General features: G+C 36.6%; 2 protein-coding genes across 10 annotated transcripts in view; one reads left to right on the top strand and one right to left on the bottom strand.

Moving 5' to 3' along the window:
- Positions 1 to 7,483: 7,483 nt before the first annotated feature.
- On the top strand, positions 7,484 to 12,649 carry LOC101441437 (large ribosomal subunit protein uL16-like). The gene has a single exon (XM_071212260.1). The coding sequence runs from the start codon at positions 7,484 to 7,486 to the stop codon at positions 7,781 to 7,783; it is 300 nt and encodes a 99-aa protein (XP_071068361.1). The 3' UTR covers positions 7,784 to 12,649.
- The window catches only part of CNBP (CCHC-type zinc finger nucleic acid binding protein), a 55,927-nt gene continuing 46,790 nt past the window's right edge, over positions 11,715 to 20,851 (bottom strand). For 2 of the 9 annotated variants that reach the window (XM_058288164.2, XM_058288163.1), the window contains exons 2-5: positions 14,507 to 14,647; positions 14,319 to 14,409; positions 13,934 to 14,137; positions 11,715 to 12,806 (exon numbers count right to left, since the gene is read on the bottom strand). In XM_058288164.2, coding sequence (XP_058144147.1) covers positions 12,689 to 12,806; positions 13,934 to 14,137; positions 14,319 to 14,409; positions 14,507 to 14,630 — 537 coding nt within the window. In that variant the 5' untranslated portion in view covers positions 14,631 to 14,647 and the 3' untranslated portion in view covers positions 11,715 to 12,688. Of the gene's footprint in view, positions 12,807 to 13,933; positions 14,138 to 14,316; positions 14,410 to 14,506; positions 14,648 to 20,851 lie in introns of all 9 variants that reach the window. The other 7 variants (XM_071212257.1, XM_071212256.1, XM_071212254.1 and 4 more) reach the window with 5 other exon arrangements.

The raw sequence follows: 20,851 nt of genomic DNA, 5'->3' as shown, positions 1-20,851 counted from the left end.
GGGGTAATTTTCAGGACTTGTTCTGAATGATATGCAGGGACAGATGCAGGACATTATATATCCTGCCATAACCCACTGGACTAGGAGAGTGTAAACTACAATGTGAACTGTAATCCATGCTGTGTGGCAGTGCTCCAAACGTATTTGTCGAATGCAATAAATGTACCAGACTAATGAAAGATGCTGATGTGGGAAAAGGGGGGGGGGGGGGAGGGGTGTATGTGTAGGAAGTGGGGCATATGGGAACCTCCTATATTTTTTAATGTAACATTTTGTGTGATCTAAGTATTTTTTTAAAATAAATAAAATAAAATGAACTTGCCCCACATGTAGGTGGCTCACTGAGCTCTCCTATACAATACTGTGGGAACCCAGTCAAGTGGTGCTGCTTGAGGCAAGGGACTGCTGGCTGTAAGCCATACAGTGCAGTGCCTGGGATTGAGGAAACTTTCCTAAGGGGGAACATTAGAAACCGTGTAAACAGGGGAATTCTTATGGCCAAAGGTCACTTCAAAGGCAAGAGGCACGCACAGGTCAATCCCCAGGATAAGAGGCATGCACAGAAAGGATCTAGGAGCCCCTTTTCTTTGGCCTGGAACTATTCTCCAAACTCACTGGATAAAATGGATAATCCCTGAAGGAAAGCACTCAACACAGGTCAATAGTAAAAAACTGGGGAAGGTGTTTTCTAACTTTTTTTTTTTTCTTCAAATTAGCTCCTGACATTGAAGGAAACCTCTGTCATAATATTAGCTAGATCCAATCAGGAGTATCAGACCTGGGACATTTCAAAGACATCTAAAAAACAGCCCTAATTATGCTCAAAGAGATAAAGATTATGCTCAAAGAACTAAAGGAAAGAATGAAGAACTAAAGGAAATCAGAAAAACAAAAGATGAGCACAAAGAATATCAAGAGGAGGAAATTATGAAAAGGAACCAGAAGACCACAGCAACAGAAATAAAAAATTTCCATAAGAGTTCAATGGCAGATTGGAGCTGTCAGAAAAAAAGAATCAGTAAACTGTAAATCTTAGAGTCAGAGAAGTAGAGAAAGAATGAAGAGAAGCAATCAGTCATATACAACTGTGTCTCAGTAAGATTAAATGCCAATTTCTCATTGAAAACCATGAAGGTAAGAAGGTAGTATCTGAAAGAACGAACTGCCAACCAAGAATCCTGTATCCAGTAAAACCATCTTTCCAAAGTGAGGAACTAAAACATTCTCAGATAAAAGCTGAGGGAGACTTCTGGCACTTCTACATCAGCCTTACAATACAGCTAAGGGGAATTCTGCAGTTTGAAGGAAAAGCACTACTACTACTACTACATTTTTTGTTACCAGTTTTTACTTCCTACAGGATCTGAAAGGCAAATGCATAATTATGAATCAGTGATTTTAGCCTCAAAATACAAATATGTAATTTGTGACAAGTACATACAGGTGAGGCGATGGAATGATACAGGAACAAAGTTTATGTATGCTACTGAAGTTAAATTGGTAACAAAACAAAAAAAAATAGTTAACAGATTTAGGGTGTTAAATTTAAGCCCCCTGGTAACCACAAAAAAAGTATCAGAAATGATGCAAACTTAGAGACAAAGTAGAGGGTGAGAAGGAGACAAGAGCAATGGGGAGTTAATACAAACAGTATGATTTTCTGTTTGGGGTGAAGGGACTACTGTACCGTTGAATGTGATTAAAATCCCAACTGAACTTTATGCTCAGGAGTGGTTGAGATGGGAAGGTTTTTTTTTTTTTCAAATTCTACTCAATTTACTCATTTTTAAAAAAATACTACATTCAAAAAATATGAGGTTCCCATTCACCCCCACCGCCCCCAACCCTGAGATGGGAAAGTTTATGTTGCACATAAAATGTCACAATTAAAGAGAGAAACTAAAGAAATAGTAAGTAAAAGCAATACGTTATTGGGTAAGATCTAAAAATGCAGAAAAGGTTCAAAGGACATTATTGGGACATGAGAAAAAAATGGAATAAAGAATGTAAGCTTTATATTAAGCTGTTTAACTTAAAATAAATGCACTTACAGTTGATTTCATAATATCCTTTGGCATTGGTGGTGGGAATTTAAAACACTGCAGGTGCCATTACTCTCTGACCTAGCAATCCCACTTCTAGGTGTATACCAAAAAGTATTGAAAGCAGGGACCCCTATCTATACATCAGTGATCACAGCAGCATATTCACAGTAGCCAAAAGGCGGAAATAAGTTTCCATTGGCAGGTGGATTAATAAACAAAATGTGCTACACATCCATACAATGGAATATTATTCAGACTTAAAAAGGAATGAGGTTCTATGGAAAATCTTAAACGGTATGTTAACAAAAATTTTAAAAATGAAGTTTTCATTCATGCTACTATATGGATGAATCTTGCAGACATGTTGAGTAAAAGTGGGACAAAAGGAAATACACTGTAGAATTCCACTTGTATGAACTACCTACAATGTGTAAATAACAGGTCACCAAGGGGAGGAGAAGGAATTGAATTTTTTTTTAATAATTTATTTTTCCCCACCCCCATCCCCACCTCTGCCCTGGTTCTTTTCTTAAGTGCCAGGACCAGGAATTGAACCCTGGGCCACATATGTGGGAAGCCAGAGCTTAACCACTGAGCCATATCTGCTCCCTGGGAACTGAGTGTTAATACAGCAGTGTGGGATTTCTCATCAGAGTAATGGGAAAGTTCTGGTAATGGAAAGTGATAAGGGTACTGCAGTATCAGGAATATGCTCAATCCCACTGAATGGTATGCACAGGAATAGTTAAGAGGGGAGAGCTTTTTTGCATGTTTCCACAACTAATAAAAAAAGACAAGACAATGATAAGTCTAATACATGATCCTGGACTGGATCTAATAATGGAGAAAATTCCCAAAAGGACATTACTGGAACTATGAAAAAAATGGAATGTATTTCATGTGGTTTCCTGAGTATCCTTGTTCTCAGATAACATACACAGTAGTAAGTGTTCAAGGAGCATGATATATACAACCTGCTCTCACATGTTTAGAAAGCAGACAGAAGATGGATAGATGGACAGACAGAATGAAGAGCCAATATGGATTATCTCATTAGGGGTATGTTGGATTTCTTGGTATGTATTATTTTTACAACTGCCTGTTAAGTTTAAAATTATTTCAAAAGAAAAAGAAAAAATAAAAATCGAAACCAAGTTTCTGTTACCATTATCATTTTGCAAACATAAATATCCCATTTCCAAGGTTTTTTTTAATTATTCAGAAATCTAGTTAATGAAGCAAACTGAAAATTAATCTAGGCATTTAGGATGACTAACTCCTAGAACTGGCACGAAGACCACTGGTGCTAACAGTCTTCTACCCACAAGTTACAAAACCAACATTGTTCAAGTTTTTGTCCTCTCCAAAGAAATGGGTCTGCAAATAAAACCACTGAGTTCTGCCATCTCTGTTACCAGGTTCACTGTGTGGAAACTATCATCTGAAATTTAGTGGACAAGCAAATGGTCAGCCTGGAGACAAGTGTGACATCATCTGTATTTGACCACCTGGAAGCATTAGCAAAATGCCATTATACTGAGGTTTATGCTTAACATGAGCCAGGAACATGTCCCCCGAGCCTTAAAGCATGAATCAAGGTTTAATCAATTCTCCATCGGTAGGCCGGCAAGAGTTCCAATGACCATATATGGTTGTCTCATAAAATGGTAGGTACAGAGGAAGTGAGTGTGGCTCAGGTGATTGGGCTCCTATGGGAGCTCCTATGGGACGTCCAGGGTTCAATTCTCAGGGCCTCCTAGTGAAGGCAAGCTGGCCCAAGTGGAGTGCTGCAGCAGCAAGAGAACACAAGAGAGACAGAGAGGAGAGACAGTAAGAGATGCAGGAGACCAGGGAGCTGAGGCGGCACAAGAGATTGAGCACCTCTCCCCAGTACTGCCTAAAGAGAAAACAAGAAAACACAGAATACACAGCAAATGGACAGAATGAGCAGACAATGTGGGGTGGGATTAAAAAAAATCTTTAAAAAAAAAAAAAGGCACACCAGTCAAACCTCACATACTATGAAACATCCTGAATCCATGTGCCTAATACATGAACCTCTGTGACCGATTCAGGAAGCTTGAATGTAGTACACAGGATTTCAGTACCCCATTCTTTTGGAGAACTGCTCACCCTTTTCCACCCCACATGCACCCACTTTGCATGCAGGCTTATTTTGATATCCTTGCTCCAATGACCATCAACAACTGGGGCACAGAGGCTAGCTGTAACTAAAGGAGTATTCAAGCCGGACCTAAGGGAAGGGGACAGTCATCCTGTGGTGGCAAGGCTGTAAGATGGGTGATGACAAGTACAGGGAGACTTCTTGCCTGAGATGGGAGCACTGCTCTCTTCATCAAGTGGAAATACCCTTACTGAGCTATCACTTAATTACCCCAGTGCCACCACATTATTTTTGCCTAAACTTGGTCAATTAACAATGTTTTATGTAAGAGACAAGAAAGAGAAGTCATTTTTTAGACCCTGATGGCTGTGTGGCAGCATCACAACAAAGGCGGCAATGCTGATAAATAAGACCCATAATTGCAGTAGGGTAAAAATGAAAATATCATGACTAATACACATGTACCCACTGTTGAATGGAATTGACTTTGTGTCCTCAGTCCCACTTTGGAAGGTTTTGTTTGTTTGTTTGTTTGTTTGTTTTTGGAGTTATGGGGATTGAACCTGAGACTTCATACATGGGAAGCAGGAGGCACTCAACCACTGAGCTACATTCACTCCCCAGAAGGTTTGCTTTTGAAAATAAAGTAGAAAAAAAGTGTGAAAAAGACTTAATCTGTTAATTTTGAAAAGCCACTACCACCATCCTTGCCATCAGAAATGTAATTATCAGTCACCTTAGATAAATGTTTGCTATCAAAATATTTACTAAACAGTTAACTTTCTTAAGTTTCGTGGTAGCACTGAAAGTGGATAAATGTGAAGCAGTTTTTTGTTTTGAGGTACCAGGGCCAAGGATTGAATCCAGGACCTCGTATGTGGGAAGCCGATGCTTAACCAATGAGCCACAGCAGTTCCCCTGAGTTGGTTTTTTCAGTTTTGTTCTTAGGAGGTACCAGGGATCAAACCCAGGACCTTGTATGTGGGAAGCAGGCACTCCACCACTTGCGCCACATCCACTCCCGGAAGCTTCGTTTAGTGAGTGCTCTTTAACATTTAAGGCAAAAAGATAACACAACATCAATCACAGTACGAAAGAACACAAGCACGACTCAGACCTGTTCTCAAAATCCTACCCCTGGGGCTATAACTTCATGTTACCTAACAAAATAGTTTTCAATCTGGTAGTACATTATAAAATCACCCAAGGAACTCATGATGCACATGACATACCCTTGACAAATTCAAGCCAAATGAGTATGCCTCTATTTCCAATTAAAAGGGTATATTATAGTAGTATCTACTCTATGAAATTAAGATTAAATGCTTTTAACTTCTTTAGCACGATTATATCTAGAATATAGTACTGTACTTACTAAATTTTGCATAGTAAGCAAGCACATTTAAAGGCTTTGACAATAGTCCCTAATGTTTCAGGTCACATGACAACTATACTGCTATACTAGGGTCTACAGCAAAAACAACATACTCAAAATTTTTCAGATTAACTAATGAGTTTACCCCGTTTGTTTTTCTGTCATGTTTTTTCAAGGAGGTACCAGGGATTGAGCCCAGGGCCTTGTACATGGGAAGCAGGTGCTCAGCCACAGAGCTACATCTGCTCACCAATCAAAGTTGGCTTTTTTTTTTTTTAGGAGGCATGGAGGATCGAACCCAGGACCTTGTACGTGGAAAGCAGGTATTTAACCACTTGAGCTACAACTGCTACCCAAGTTCATCAATTTAAAAACCCATAGAGTTTTAATTAGATTGTGGAAGTGAATAACATTTACCTCTGGGTAAGAAACAGTTTACCAACACCGCTGATAAAATGGCAGCACAGACCTCTTTGTGTTAATTTCTAAAATATTCTCCAGAAAATGGTCTAAATATTCATTTATGAAATTCCATCCTATCATTACAACGAAGAGGTAAATTTTTCTGAAAATGCTCCCCTTTAAGTGCTGTAATCCAATCAAACAAGGCTCCCAGAAGCTTCTATGTTCTTTCAGACCACTTAAGCTATTTTTTACTTTTGATCTTTATCATTACAAAGTTCTTCCCTATCATCACTACTGTGTGTGAAAAACAAATAGTCCCATTCAAGTAAGCATGAGAAGCAGAACACATGAGACCAGCTAACAACTGACTTGGAAAGTACTGGTGCCAAGACTTGACCTAAAATTTTTAATTGTGTATGTCTATTACAAGAATAGAAGCCTTTGGCAGAAATAAGAGCCACAACCTTGCCTTTGCCAACTCATTCGCATATATATACAAGTGTTAGGATAATTTTTCTAGGCATGCATGGAAGGGAGAAAAAAAACACTTTATCCTACAAATAACAATGGATCATGGTACCCAAGTTTAGAAAAATTATTTTAACATATTAGAGAAATGAAAGACAAAATTAAAAATTAGAAATGTTTTTGGATTCTCAGTCCAGAAAAGAAAAAGAGTGCCATATTCCTGTTATGTTCAAACCTTATAATGCCAGCAACAGTTCTGCTCATTTAGAACAGGCTCTGAAGAATAGGTCACAGAAAATCTTGACAAACTAACAGTTTGGCCTGGATGACAAACCAATCAGGAAAAACAAAGAAAAGAAGAAAGGAAAAAGGTAAGCACATCCAAAATGGAGTTGGAAGAAAGAGCAATATAGTAAAAGACAAAGATGCACTAAATGTTCTTTTGACATTCGAAAAACCTAAAGGTTTTACTTCTGGCACTTTGAATAGACAAGGTTGAAAATGTGGCTGTACCAGAGGCAGCCCAATCCAAGTATTATCTGGGAAAATAGTACAATAGTCAAGCTCTCCAATGTTCTCTGCAACCGACCCAAGGAAAATATTGTCCTAATTATAATACACTGTGCAGGACTCCTAAAAGCACAAATCAATGTGCAGGAGCAGTCTTGGATATAATCCATGTGACAGAATATTAATTCCATTCACTATAAGCCACAATTAATTGTTCAATGCAGCACAGTAGTTTACTAGGGCATAAGAAGAGTTCCTGACCTATCTACTAAAGAGGGGAACCTTTTCAAATCGACTTACAAGTGTCAAAGCAAAAACATCAACACATTTTTAAAATACTTTTTGCTAGATGAAAAAAGCTTTCTAGGGAAGCTGATTTGGCTCAATGGACAGAGCATCTGCCTACCACATGGGAGGTCCAAGGTTCAAACCCAGGGCCTCCTGACCTGTTGCCTGTACAGGTGGCCCTAAGGGACCTTGGAGATAGGACCAGCAACAGGCAAGGAAGGGCTATCTGTAACCTCATACCATCCCCAATCTAGGCTCCAGGTGGGTATGCAAGGTGCCTTTGGAAAGCCTCAGGGGACAGTGGCCCAGGTCCACATCGAGCAGGTCATCATGCCCATCCACAACAAGCTGCAGAACAAGGAGCATGTGATTGAGGTGCTGCGCAGGGCCAAGTTCAAGTTCCCTGGCTGCCAGAGAATCCACATCTCCAAGTGGGGCTTCACCAAGTTCAATGCTGATGAATTCCAAGACATGGTGGCTGAGAAGCGCCTCATCCAGGATGGCTATGGGGTGAAATACATCCCCAACAATGGCCCCTTGGACAAGTGGGGTGCCCTGAGCTCATGAGGGCTTTGCCAGCACTGCCCTCATCCTACCCGTGCCCTCCAATAAATGACTTCCTGGCTGTCAAAAAAAAAAAAAAAAAAAAAAGCTTTCTGCCTCTAGCTAGGTGAATCACTTTATTTTCCAGAGAAAATTTCTCATATTCTGCTGCCATAACTAGAAAAACAAATGCCTTATCTCCCAACCCTATAACTGCTGCATGCCAATAAGGACAGCATGTTCTGCAAATAATTTAACATATTACAAAATCAAAACAACTCAAACTAACACCAAAAATCTTCACAAAATCTTTTAAGGCACTACATGTAATTGTCCATTTTGGAAGCTGATTTTTCCCTTAACTTCATTTAAAAAGTGACTGTTCCTATTAAAAAAACCAACTTTTCCCTATGTGGTCTTTCAACTGATACGCAATATTTACTTATAAATAACCTCAAAAGCATTATTCCCAATATGACTTGGTTTTGCTACACCAGTGTTGTTACATTTTACATTCTCATCAGTTATGTAAAAAGGTTACACACTGGAAGCAACACAGTAATGGTTAATAAGTGTTATATGCACTAAGTATAAAAGGATACTGGGGAACAGGAGATAAATCACTAAATTTCCAAGAGAAACGTGTATTATTACAGTGAAAAAATCTGGGAGACACTGCCTAACTGATCAATTTCTGAGTCAACAGTGGAATTGACTTAACACAACATAAAGTACATACTACCTTTAAATATTTTTTGCTAAAAAAATATTAACCTGGACCTAATAATCAAGTCTCTAGGTCAAGAAACAGAGGATATAAAGGAACTAGTAAATTGAAACCAAAAGGAAACAATCAGATAATAAGTATGGAACGTTCAAGAAAACTGTTCTAGTTTCTTCAAAGAAAAAGTCAAGGTTATAGAGGAAACAGTGGGAGAACTGTTAGGTTAAGAGAGACTAAACAAACATATCAACCAAAAGTAAATGCAATTCATAAACCCCAAATGGATCCTGGTTTGGAAAAACTGGTTATGATTTCTTTGGGACAAATGAACTACTTGAAAAATCTACTAGACATTAGATGGTTTTAGGAAAATAATATAAAATTTCTTAAATGTGATAATGGTATTTTGATTTTAAGAAATTCTTCCTAAGAGATTCAGAGATGTATGCTGAAATATTCAGGGTGAAATGTCACACTCATAACTTTCAAATGGTTCAGCAAAAAATAACAGTTGTTAGATCTAGGTGAAGGGTATCCATAGAGATGTTTAATGTACTGATTATTCTTTTAACTGTTCATGAATTTTTCAAAACAAATTTAGGGGAGTTATATTTTGTCAACACATTTAAGTCATGGATGAAGCTAAGAGATTGAAGTAATTTAGCTATTCCAGAAGTAGTTGTCAAATTATGGATAGTAAGACTAATAAAATAGGCAACAAGATAGCAAAAATGTAGAAGGAAGGAAAAAACAAGATGTAGTTTTTCTGATTGGATGACGCCTAATTCATTACAGTACTTTCATTTATCTTCTCCTCAATCCATGTAAGGAGAAATATCCTTGACCTTTTACTAACTTTTAGCGATAGGATCAGCAGATAGTAGAAAAATAAGTGGGATTTGTTTTCTTCCATGTCTCACTGGGAAGGAGGAATTCATTTCAAGTTAATAATTTGGGTTTCTCACACAAAGGTGAAATTTGCTACCCTCTCCAAACAAATCTCACTGACAAAATCATTAATGCAGCAAAGTTCTTCACTAACAGAATGGTCAGTGTCTTTTTCACACACAAAACTCCGGTTTAAAAAAAAGGAGGGGGGCACATCTTAAAAACAAATCTCACTATAAACACTAATTCCTACTGCACATCTGCCCTTAAAATTAATTTCCTTATTAAACCATGCTGCATTTGCTAAGCCTTACCAAGGACAATGCAAATAGATCAGAAGTGATGCTTTGTGGTCTGCTGGAATAGGTTAACTATGTTTATCAATTTCCCTAAGTACTACAATTGAAGCACAATGGAATGATTGTGTGAAAACAAAGTGTTATAATTTTTAACAGTCTCTGTAACCTCTATCTACCCAACGCTTAAAGCTGTATTTAACACAGAAAAAAGTACAGAACTGGAACCACCTAGAGTGAAAGCACATTTCATGTACTCCCCTTTTTCGGGTTTTCCTACCTGAAGTGAGAAATGTTTTTTTTGTACCAAGGATTGAACCCAGGCCTGACTGAGCTACACCCGCTCCCGTGAAGCCAGAAACCTGAGGGAAATGACCCCATACACACCAGTACCCACCCCTGAATTCAACTACAGTTAGCAGTGATGCCTTCAAAAATAGGTCTCTCCCACAAAAAGACAAATACTGTATGGTCACACTAATATGAACTAAATACAAAAAGTAAACTGAGTTAAAACTTAAGAGGACAGGTTACCAGGCGATAGGATGAGGGCTGAGAAGGGATACTGATGCTTAATATATGTAAAATTTTTAATTAGTTGGACTGTTAAAAAGTGTAGAAACGAATAAATCTGGCTATATGTTATAGAGAATATAACTAACACAACTGGTTTATAAATGGAATTGTGGCTGAAAGGGGTAGTCTAGGGATGGGAATATCAAATGAGAGAAAGCTAGAAAATCTAGGGACTAAATAACATAGTGAACCCAGATGACTACAGTTAATAGAAAAATGTTCTATGAACTAGAATAAATTCACATCACTATTATAAGGTGGCAAAAATATGGAAATGCATGAGAAAAATACAATTAATGTAACTTACGGACTACAGTTATCAGCAATATTGTAATATTCTTGCATCAATGTCAAATATGGTACTGTGTTAATAATAGGAGGTATGGAAAAAATATACCAAATGTATACTATATATAGATCATTAGTGGTAACAGTCTGAAGACGTTCTCTCATCTGTGACAAATGTTCCACAAGAGTATAATGTGTTGGTGTATGGGAATTCTGAACATTGTTTATGATTGTTTTCTAAGTTCACAACTTCTCTAGTAAAAAACATGTATTTTTAAAAAGATGTCTTTCTTTATGCCTTTTCTTAGTTGGGGTAGAAACTAAAAATATCAAGTATAAGATATTTAATGTGCTTAATTAACTGAGACATAGTATTTGCTCAGTTAAATTTATTATCGCCAGTAATTTAAAAAAAACAGGGAAGCAGGTGTAGCTCAGCTCAGTGGATGAGCATCTGCTTCCCATGTACAAGGTCTTGGGTTCAGGCCCCAATACCTAAAAAAAAAAAAAGATTATATAAGCTTGGACACATAAGGAAGAGTCTCTCTATATGCCATTACCTCATTTTCTTGCCTGCTTTGGACTATTAATTTGACAAAGCGGGAGTGTGCACTGCACAGCCGAGATACCAACATCTTAATACTCAAGTGATATGCCATCACAAATTGACCAGAACTGTAGAGGGAAAAAATAGAACTAAGTCATCAAAATGTACGCTACTAACTGTATTTAATTGCGGGGGTGGGGTGGAGGATGGATGAGTAGAGGAGATGGGGTAAGGAGGATACTTGGAGTTCTAAGTTCTACCTGTACATCCTTCAAACAAGTAAAACTTTTAACTCATCCATAAAATGAGTCCATTAAACCAGATAATTCCTAAGGCCCATTTCAACTCTTAAATTAAAACCTAGAAAATTAAGGAATTGACATTACAGACCCTTGTGGAGCCCAGGAAAATGTGACAGAGCTGCAAAAGAGCAATGTAAAACATATTAAACAGTTCATAATGCACACAGAACTAAAAGGCACCATTATAATGGATAACAAAGAAAATTAAGTTTTCTAAGCTCCTACCACACAACTGACACCAAAATACTCAGGCCCTATGCTTCTTTACAATAGCTATTTTCATTATGGAAAACATGACGGACTTTGTACAGAAAGAAAAGTCCAAACTGGCAGCTTTCAGTCCTCCACATTCCCCTCTTTAATATGGCATTTTGTACTATATACATTAATGAAAATTTGAAACAAACAAAAAGAACTTTAGTCAAACTCCCCTTCCTCCTCCAGCTTTATTGGATAGTTTAAAATTACATTTCTATTTTCTAGGACTTCAGTTGCTTTTTCCATCTCACTTTTAAAAACTGATTACAGCAAATGAAACACAGTTGTCTAAGTGATATAGTATACAAAAATAACATCTTGATTTCTGTGAAAATGCATTTCTCTGCAATTCCTGAATAGCTCCAAATTATACTAACTCTGAACATCGATGTTTCCTCTGGGTTTTAGATTTAGTCTTTGAAAATAATGTGTTCTAAACCTTTGCCATCACCATCTATACATCCAGCATCAATGCTGTGATTAAGGTGTTCCTGTTTAGGCTTTTATCTCGATTTCTCTCTTGCACAGCCATTAGCGCGCATGTTTGTCTTATTTTGTTTACTCCCACTCAACTGTATGCTCTATGGAGGGCCTGATACAGATGTTACTTGATGTTATTTAATAGCTACTGAGGTCAGACAATCCAAGGCCATCATTATGCTAAAATTAAAGTTATTTATGGAAGTTCATAGACACTTCCAGAATTGGTTTTACCTCCTACATGGGAACATATTCAAGAAACCCAGAATGGGCTTACTGGTCTGACTCAACTCTTCCCATTCATTAATCCCTATTCACCAGTGGCGCGGAAAGGGGGTTCTTTAACAAAGCATTATACATAACACCTCTACCAAACTAAACATAAACTTTTTTTTTGTAGTTAAATGCAGGAAGTCGATTTTTTTCCACCCCTTTCCTCCTTTTACACGGCAAGTAAAGCTCACTGGCCTGGGAGTAGCCTCTATCTGCCAACCTCTGGCCAGTGAAGAGGATTGAGAGAAAATAATACAACCATCAATCAGAAAAAGGAGGGGCGACAAAGGAAAATAATTAAGCTGTAGCTTCAATTGTGCATTCCCGTGCAAGGTGCCCTGACTCGCCACAGCGGTAACAGTTGACTTCACTTGTCTTGCTGCAGTTGATGGCTACATGACCAGTTTCACCACACCTAAAAAAGAAATTAAAAGTTTTCACACTGGTGCTCAGAAAATGTCCAACTGTTAACCAAAGCAATAGTCAGTACACAACAAAGAACCAAAACAAGCCAACACTGGCTTTAATATTTTTAATATTTTAAATTTAAATCTTGTTATTAATCCCTTACCTAAGGGCAGACAATGATGGAGGAGAAATCAGATAATGGAACTATTCTTTTTTTTTTTTTTTTCCAAGATTTATTTATTTAATTTCCCCCCCTCCCCTGGTTGTCTGTTCTTGGTGTCTATTTGCTGCGTCTTGTTTCTTTGTCCAGTCAGCGGCACGGGAAGTGTGGGCGGCGCCATTCCTGGGCAGGCTGCTCTTTCTTTTCACGCTGGGCGGCTTTCCTCATGGGCACACTCCTTGCGCGTGGGGCTCTCACGCGGGGGACACCCTTGCGTGGCACGGCACTCCTTGCGCGCATCAGCACTGCGCATGGCCAGCTCCACACGGGTCAAGGAGGCCCGGGGTTTGAACCGCGGACCTCCCATATGGTAGACGGACGCCCTAACCACTGGGCCAAAGTCCGTTTCCCGGAGCTATTCTTAATTACACTGCCTAAGCCATAAAATTAAATTATCATTAAAAAAAATCAAACATCATCAAAAGGCAAAAACACAGAGGTCAAGATCCTGTTAAACTGTTATGCAAATCAATACCTAAGGTTTACAGGTGTACACACAACAAACCTTATCAAACCACACACTTTAAATATGCAGTTTATTATATGTCACCCTCACAAACAGGCAAAAAATTTCTGGCTCCATAACAAAATAAAGACATACATGTGAATCATATAGCTTTCTACAAGAAAAAACAAGTCTCTGTATGCTTCAAATTATTACAGCATAACACGCATATTTTTTTAAAACATTATGAATTCTATAGTCATATAGACTGTCCAGTTGCCAGAAGCTATCATGGCAGAAGACTGGATATATAGATAGGCTGCTGGTTATTTATACCAAAAATCTATCTCAACTGGTCAGAGCCAATTTTCACTGAATGTACTAATCCACAAGGTCCTTCTATTTACAGCTACTTTACCTATATAAAGAATTGCTGCAATGAGTCTTCTCTAGCAAGATTTTAACTCACCTATAGCACTTCACTTTGGTGCAGTCTTTTTGAATGTGTCCAAATTCTCCACAAGAATAGCACTTCTGCTCATCCGCGTGGTCACAATCACGCGCCAGATGGCCTGGCTTGCCACAGTTGTAGCAGCACTGCTCTCGCTCTCTCTTGGGCTCCTTGCAGTCCTTGGCAATGTGGCCACCTCTACCGCAGTTATAGCAGGCTTCAACAATAAGGAAAAGAAGCAGACCAAGACTATAAAATCTTGACAAAGTATTGCTATTATTTTAAACCACACAACACAAAACCTCAAAGGTGGAAAATCCTTTCAAATGCTATGCTGCAGTACTGTGCGCTCACCTCTTCTAGTTTTAGAGGGGTATGAAATAGAAGTATTAAATACTTACCATCCTCCTGAAGATCACAATCCTTGGCAAGATGACCAGACTCACCACAGCGATAACAGATGTCTGGAAGAGATGAGGAAACAAACTGGAAACCTATTTTGAGTGGAAACAAAAAGAATTTACTAATTAGATTAATCTTGATACTAATGAATACTGAACTACTTCACAATTTTTTATTCGACAAAAATACCTCTATCCGAGGTAAAACCACCTCTGCCACGGCTTCTCATTCCACGGCCACGGCCTCCTCCAGTAGGGCATTCCCGGGCCCAGTGGCCAGATCGTCCACACTTGAAACACTCATTGCTGCTCATGGCTGCAGTTAGATCTTCTGAACACCAAAAATAACAACATTAAACTACTTGAAATTACTTTTAGCCTCTATTCCTTTTAAGTATATTTTTGGAAAATTATTTCAGGAGAAAAAAGCCACACACCTATCAATTAAGCATTACACACTTTTGTAAAATGCTGTACTTTATGCATTAATACGGAGAATTAAGATACAATTAAAAACAAGGAAAAAAAATTTTTCATACACTTTGTCTTTTTATTAAAACCCGTAAGATTATGCACATATGGATTACCATGCACGTTAATGTAATTACTGATAGATGGGATTTATAGGGTTAGTAGTAATGAAAGCCCATCATCACAAATAAATAGTAATACCTCATATTCCAGGTCCAACTTAACTGACTCATTTTACTGGCAATAATTCAGTAAGTTTTATTTTGGGCAGAAACCACTTACTGGTTATAAATTGGACTAACTCCAACCAATGGAGCTGTACCTATGGGTTCTGGAGGTAAGGGGTAGGCAGAAAAAAAATATTTTTCTCTGTAACCTTAGCACCTAACAGAGTGCCTAGTTATAATGTAGTACTCAAAAGCTTATTAACTGACATAGTCTTTGAGTAAATATAGTAAAAGACATGCAGAATGTAAATTTTATCTCCAAAACGACATGTTGAAAAAAATATATATATATCACTAGAAAAAAGACCAGAAGGAGGTACACTAAAATGTTAACTACACCTGTAACACTGGGACCATTAGAATTTTTTTCTCTTCTATTCTTTTTCCAATTTTTTTTCAGTAATTTGTTTTACTTTTATAACAAGACTACTTCAAATCTCCTAATACACCCCCTCTTATAAACAATCATTTGAAAACATTAAATACAAAACTTCCACTAAAGCAAATGGATTATGCCCTTCTAACATTACAATCTAAAAATAAACGGAGGCTATTTCGGAATTCATAAGTCACAGGGCAAACTCCTAGAAAAGTGGCTATTAAAAAATAAACCAGCTAAAAACAATACACTTCCATAGTTAACATTTTTACCCATAATTTCAGTGTCAAGCAATGTGTACAAAGTTTTAAAAAAAATACTTAGCTCAAAGCCAAATTCCTAAGCACAATTATTTAGAAAAACATCAGACTGTTTCAAATGAATGCTAAAATGATAGTGGAATTAAGCCAAACCAACCAGTCTCTTTCCCAAGCAACAAAACCCTAAATCCCCTTTCAGTAACTGATTCACCATTAAGTTCTACGTAGAGAAATCTAGTGACTAAAAATTAAGCTAAAAACATCTAGTAAGCTTCCACTGTCAAGCACTAAAAGATCCAAATAGTAACTTATCACAAATCTCTAGGATCAAATCTACATGTTTTGAATACTTGTAGTTAGTGGATTCAGATGTATAATACACATTTCATGTTAGAAAAAAAGCTGGCAAAAGAAATACATACAGAGGAGAAGCACAGAGATTAAGAATTTTCTTTTTGTTTTTTTGTTCATTATTACTGAAATAATGAAAATGTTCTAATAATGACTGAAGTGATTAGTGCACAAGTATGCGATTATACCAAATACCACTGATTGTACACTTTGGATGAGTTGTATGATATATATGTATCAATAAAAGCGGTTTAAAAAAATGTATTTTAATAGAATCTGAACTTTAACTTACTTTGTAACACCTTTGCTAGTTTTAGCGCTGTAAATTATGGAAGTGCTGGTTTCTAGCCGAAGGCAGAAAATGAATGGCACATGAATGGTCAAAAGAAAAAAGCTGCTATATGGCACCTTTTTTTTTTCCATTTTGGATCTTCTCCAGTTTACTACTTGAGCACATATAACTATGACTGTTATTGAGGTTTTGCTTTTGTGTGTTTTTTTTTTGGAAGCTCTGGGAACAGAACCCAGGACCTCCCGTGTAGGAGGGAGGCCCCCAATCCCTTAAACCACCTCAGCTCCCTTCAGTTTTTATGTAGAAAAATGATACTTCCTTTTATCATGTAATCCAGGCAATCCCACAACTTCTGAATATTTTATTACTTATTAAACAAGATACTTATCTTTTCTAGAAAAGTCAAAACAAAAGCTGACAACCCAACATGCATTTCTAGAGCTAAAGAAATGACAGAACCTGCCATAACCTCTTCAGACTGTTGCTTTAAAAAAAAATTTTTTTTGCAATTGTAAAGTACAAAGGGAAAATATTATGATACATAATCATATGCTTATCAGTGAAGTAACATTATTTTTTTACCTATGGCATAGAAACACTGTTTAAAATTTTTTGTTACTCAAGACCTGATTAACCAATCTGAAGATTTTTCATGAACCATTTCGTTTTTCTCTCCCTTATGTATGTTTACCTTTATACTCATGGGACTCAGCTCCAAAGTAAATGGAAAAAAACAAAATGACAGGAAAAGAAATATTTTTGTAAAAGACACAATTAGCTAAAATGACATTTAAGTTTAAACATTCCAAATGTGATTAATCCCACTGAACTGGATGTTTGGGAATGGCTGAAATGGGCAATTTTTTTGTGGTATTTATGTTAAATTATTTTTAAAAAGAGAAACAAATACAAGGACAATTAAGTGCAATACATGATCCTCAACTAGACCTAATAATTGAGGAGACAATGCCCAAAGGGAAATTATTGGGACATACGAAAAGACTGGAATAAAGGCTAAAAGCTTTTTATCAATGTTTCTTGAACTTGTACTTGAACTATACTTAACCGTGGTTACATTAAGTAAATATGCTTGTGCTTAAGAAATGTACATGGGAAGTATTAAGTGTCCAATGAGCACGATGCATTGCAACCTATTCTCAAACATTAAGAAAACAGTGATATCACAAATGTGGCGAAATGTTCAAAGTGGGTATAATGGAGTTCTCTATTACTTTTTGCAACTTTCTTATAAGCTTGAAATGATTTCAAAATAAGTTTAAAAAAAGCAAGATTAAACACTGAGTTCTACTTTCTCCTTTCATTCCTAATTGAAAGTTGTGTTAAATGTGATCATTTGAGTATGAACTCAAATTACAGGAGTTTCTCCAATTAGATTAAAAGTAATAATCCAAAAAAAAAAAGTAATAATCCAGTAGTATTTATCTACTTTTAACAGAGTATGTCTTACAGAACTAGAAGTAAACTATTCTAAGAAATAGATAAGAACAACTCAGTGGCAAAGGCAAAACCTTATACATTGTAACTAAATAGTTTGGGACGTTTAGTTTTGTCACCAGCAAATTTTAGCTTCACCTCATTTTTGTTTTCTGAAGGAAATTAAGGTAAAAACAAAACAAAATTCCAGTAAATCTTAAAAGGGGATATAACATTAATTTTATTAATATCTCAAAGACCCATCATTAGGACACATGCTTTTTAAAGTGTTTTCTAGTATAATTAGTAATGTGTATGCAATCTGCAAACCAGCAGGTCTACATTTTCATTGTATACTTGGTCCCTTGGGATGGACTCATCCCTTTAGTAACACTATTAAAACAGCCGTGTTTTAGAGGCAGGTGTCCATCCTAAAACTCACATTATATATAAATATACTTAGTTAGTTAAGAGGTCTTTAGAGGATTTCATGCTATCCTTTAGGAAAACTGAAGGGAATAAGGTAAGAAAATCTGAGCTGAGAATCATGGCTCAGTGCTTCTCACAGCCCAGTCACTCCCAGTTGGAATTCTAATGTACTATCCAGACCCCTGACCTGTATGTACTCCACCTGCCAAGTATTTTCCAACTCTGTATAAGAATCCAACCACATCTCCCAACTTGGAACTCTACCAAACCTTAGGGCATTTGGTTAATTCTGTTTCATGGTACTGCTACATTGCTTTTTTATCATATTCTTTGAGGGCAGAAACAAAGTAATACACTTTGAAGCACCTTTCTACTTTATAATTACCTGTTTAGTAGCAGTTACATAACTCAGGTCTAAATTACATATAAAGCACCTAAATTTTGCTATCACTCACAAGATTGTACCATTAATTAAAAATAACAATGTATTTTCAACTATGTACTCATTAAGGATTGACTATAATTAATGCCCTGAAACACCTAGCTTCTTGAAATCATAGGCACGACTGTGCCAATGAATTTTTAGGATCCACAGGTTGCAGCTTCTTAGGATTAAGGCCCATCACTATAAAGGCAATTCCTAACATAATTTAAAAGAAAAATGATCCAAACAGAAGTAATTTCCATTTGTTATTTTTAGATTCCAATCTATAACAAAGCTCAGACAGAGAGACCAAAACAAGTAAATATTGTGAATGATAAAACCAGTTAAAGTTGAAGGGTATCTATCAGATTATCTAGTACAATCACATTGAGAAATTTTTGCCCAAGGTCACCAAAAAAGCCAGCAGCCAGGCTAGAACCCCCAACTTACCATCCAGGGCTCTTCCAATTACACCAAGAATTCACAAGCAACCAAACCATAGTAATATTTTATGGAATGCTACAAAATATATGTACTAATTAAAATAAAAAACAAAATACTGTTTTCAGTGTTGCCAGGCAACAGGAGAGCGTATATTCTCTTCCTTTCGATGTAATAAAATACAGCTTTATCTACAAGTATCCCAATGCAAAAGAAAAATTGAGGGATCATAGGTAAGCTGAGGTTTGAATCCCAGCTTAACCATTTGCTGCATTACCTCAGAGAAAACACTGTACCCCTCTCTGTCCTTCTCTACAAAAAAATATTAAAACTGATTTCTGGTGAGATATGTAAGGCAAAATGTAACAAAGTGCCCTGAGATTAACAGATGCTCAATGTGCAAAAACAGTTTATATTATTCCATTTCATTTTTACCCTAATAAAATTATACTGTTTACAGGGAAACTTCGTTTAGAACTCAAGCCAATGTCTACATAAGAACAGAATGAACTTGGCTATACTCAAGATATGTATATATATATATATATATATGGTTATACTCAATTTTTCCATCACTTCCCATCTCATAATATCTATTTCCTAAATGGAATGGAGAAAGAATTTAAAGGAGAAAATCTTACAACTACTAAGTAGTTTTACATTTTAACTATGAAAAATCAGATGTTCTTTCTAAGTCTCAACTTTCATGTACCAAAATTGTCATAGAGACCACACGGAAAGCAGTGTGATGAGTCAGGCAAGGGAAGGCATGTGACTAAGACAGTCAAGATAATGCTTTAAACTTGAGATTTCTAATAAATTAAGAAGTTTGACTATTTTAAAGATTCTGCTTATCTAAGACTTAAATCCAGGAACTGATACCAAAGCACAAAGTTATACTACTTTTTCATTAATGTAATTGTACCATACTTTTAATACCAAGACTAAAGCCAGTAAATTACTTTATTATTTGGTCAAGACTAATAATATTTGGATTCAATGAATAAAATGTCTATATAAATCTATCTATCCTAGAAAAAACACTTGAAATAACAATAGGAAAATTGGGGATAAAATGGCATTAGCTAAGTATGATGGGTGCTCGGCTACCTTTATTGTTTTATGTTTTTCCTAACACAGTGGTAGATTTACATTTGCAGTACCCCTAGTCATATTCCCAAGCTCGGCGTTATCCCCATCTCATTGCAACTGTTGCTCTAAATGCATTTAAGACAGTGGCTTGCTTTTGGCCTCTGAATGCATTCACTCACTCATTCTTCTATTTTTTTTTTTTTTTCAGGAGGTACTGCGGCTTGAACGCAGGGCTTCATACAGGGGAAACAGATGCTCAACCACTTGAGCTACATCCACTCTCCTCATTCACTCATTATTATGTTCCACTAAATCAGTTTAGTGTTCCTTCAAATACGGTTCTGAAACACTTCAGACTATATAATGTAACGTAGTTGTACTATATAATGTAATATATATGTATATTATATGTATAATGTATAAATATATGTATATTATATGTATATTATATGTATAATATATATAATATATATAATGTACTATATAATGTAATATAGTTGTACTATATTACAAATAGAATGGAAGGAAGCAAAATATGTTCTGCATTACCTGCAATCTAGACAAAATCATGAGATCAGAGTACAATATTGGGAGTAATTCTAAGTTCTTAGCCTGGGTCCTGTATTTTACTGCCTGATCTTTATTAATTAACCCCATTTCTGCCCTCCCTAATGATCTCTGAGGAGTTTTCATTTAATAGCTGAAGTAGTGAAGTACACCAATTATACACCAATT

Source organism: Dasypus novemcinctus, chromosome 26, assembly GCF_030445035.2.
Source record: "Dasypus novemcinctus isolate mDasNov1 chromosome 26, mDasNov1.1.hap2, whole genome shotgun sequence".
Lineage (NCBI taxonomy): Eukaryota > Metazoa > Chordata > Mammalia > Cingulata > Dasypodidae > Dasypus > Dasypus novemcinctus.
Note: the sequence above shows the minus strand (reverse complement) of the source record. Positions and strands in the feature narration are given on the sequence as shown.

Bases quoted from the DNA above. Each gene is read 5' to 3' on its own strand.
- LOC101441437 (XM_071212260.1), top strand. From the start codon at position 7,484: ATGCAAGGTGCCTTTGGAAAGCCTCAGGGGACAGTGGCCCAGGTCCAC.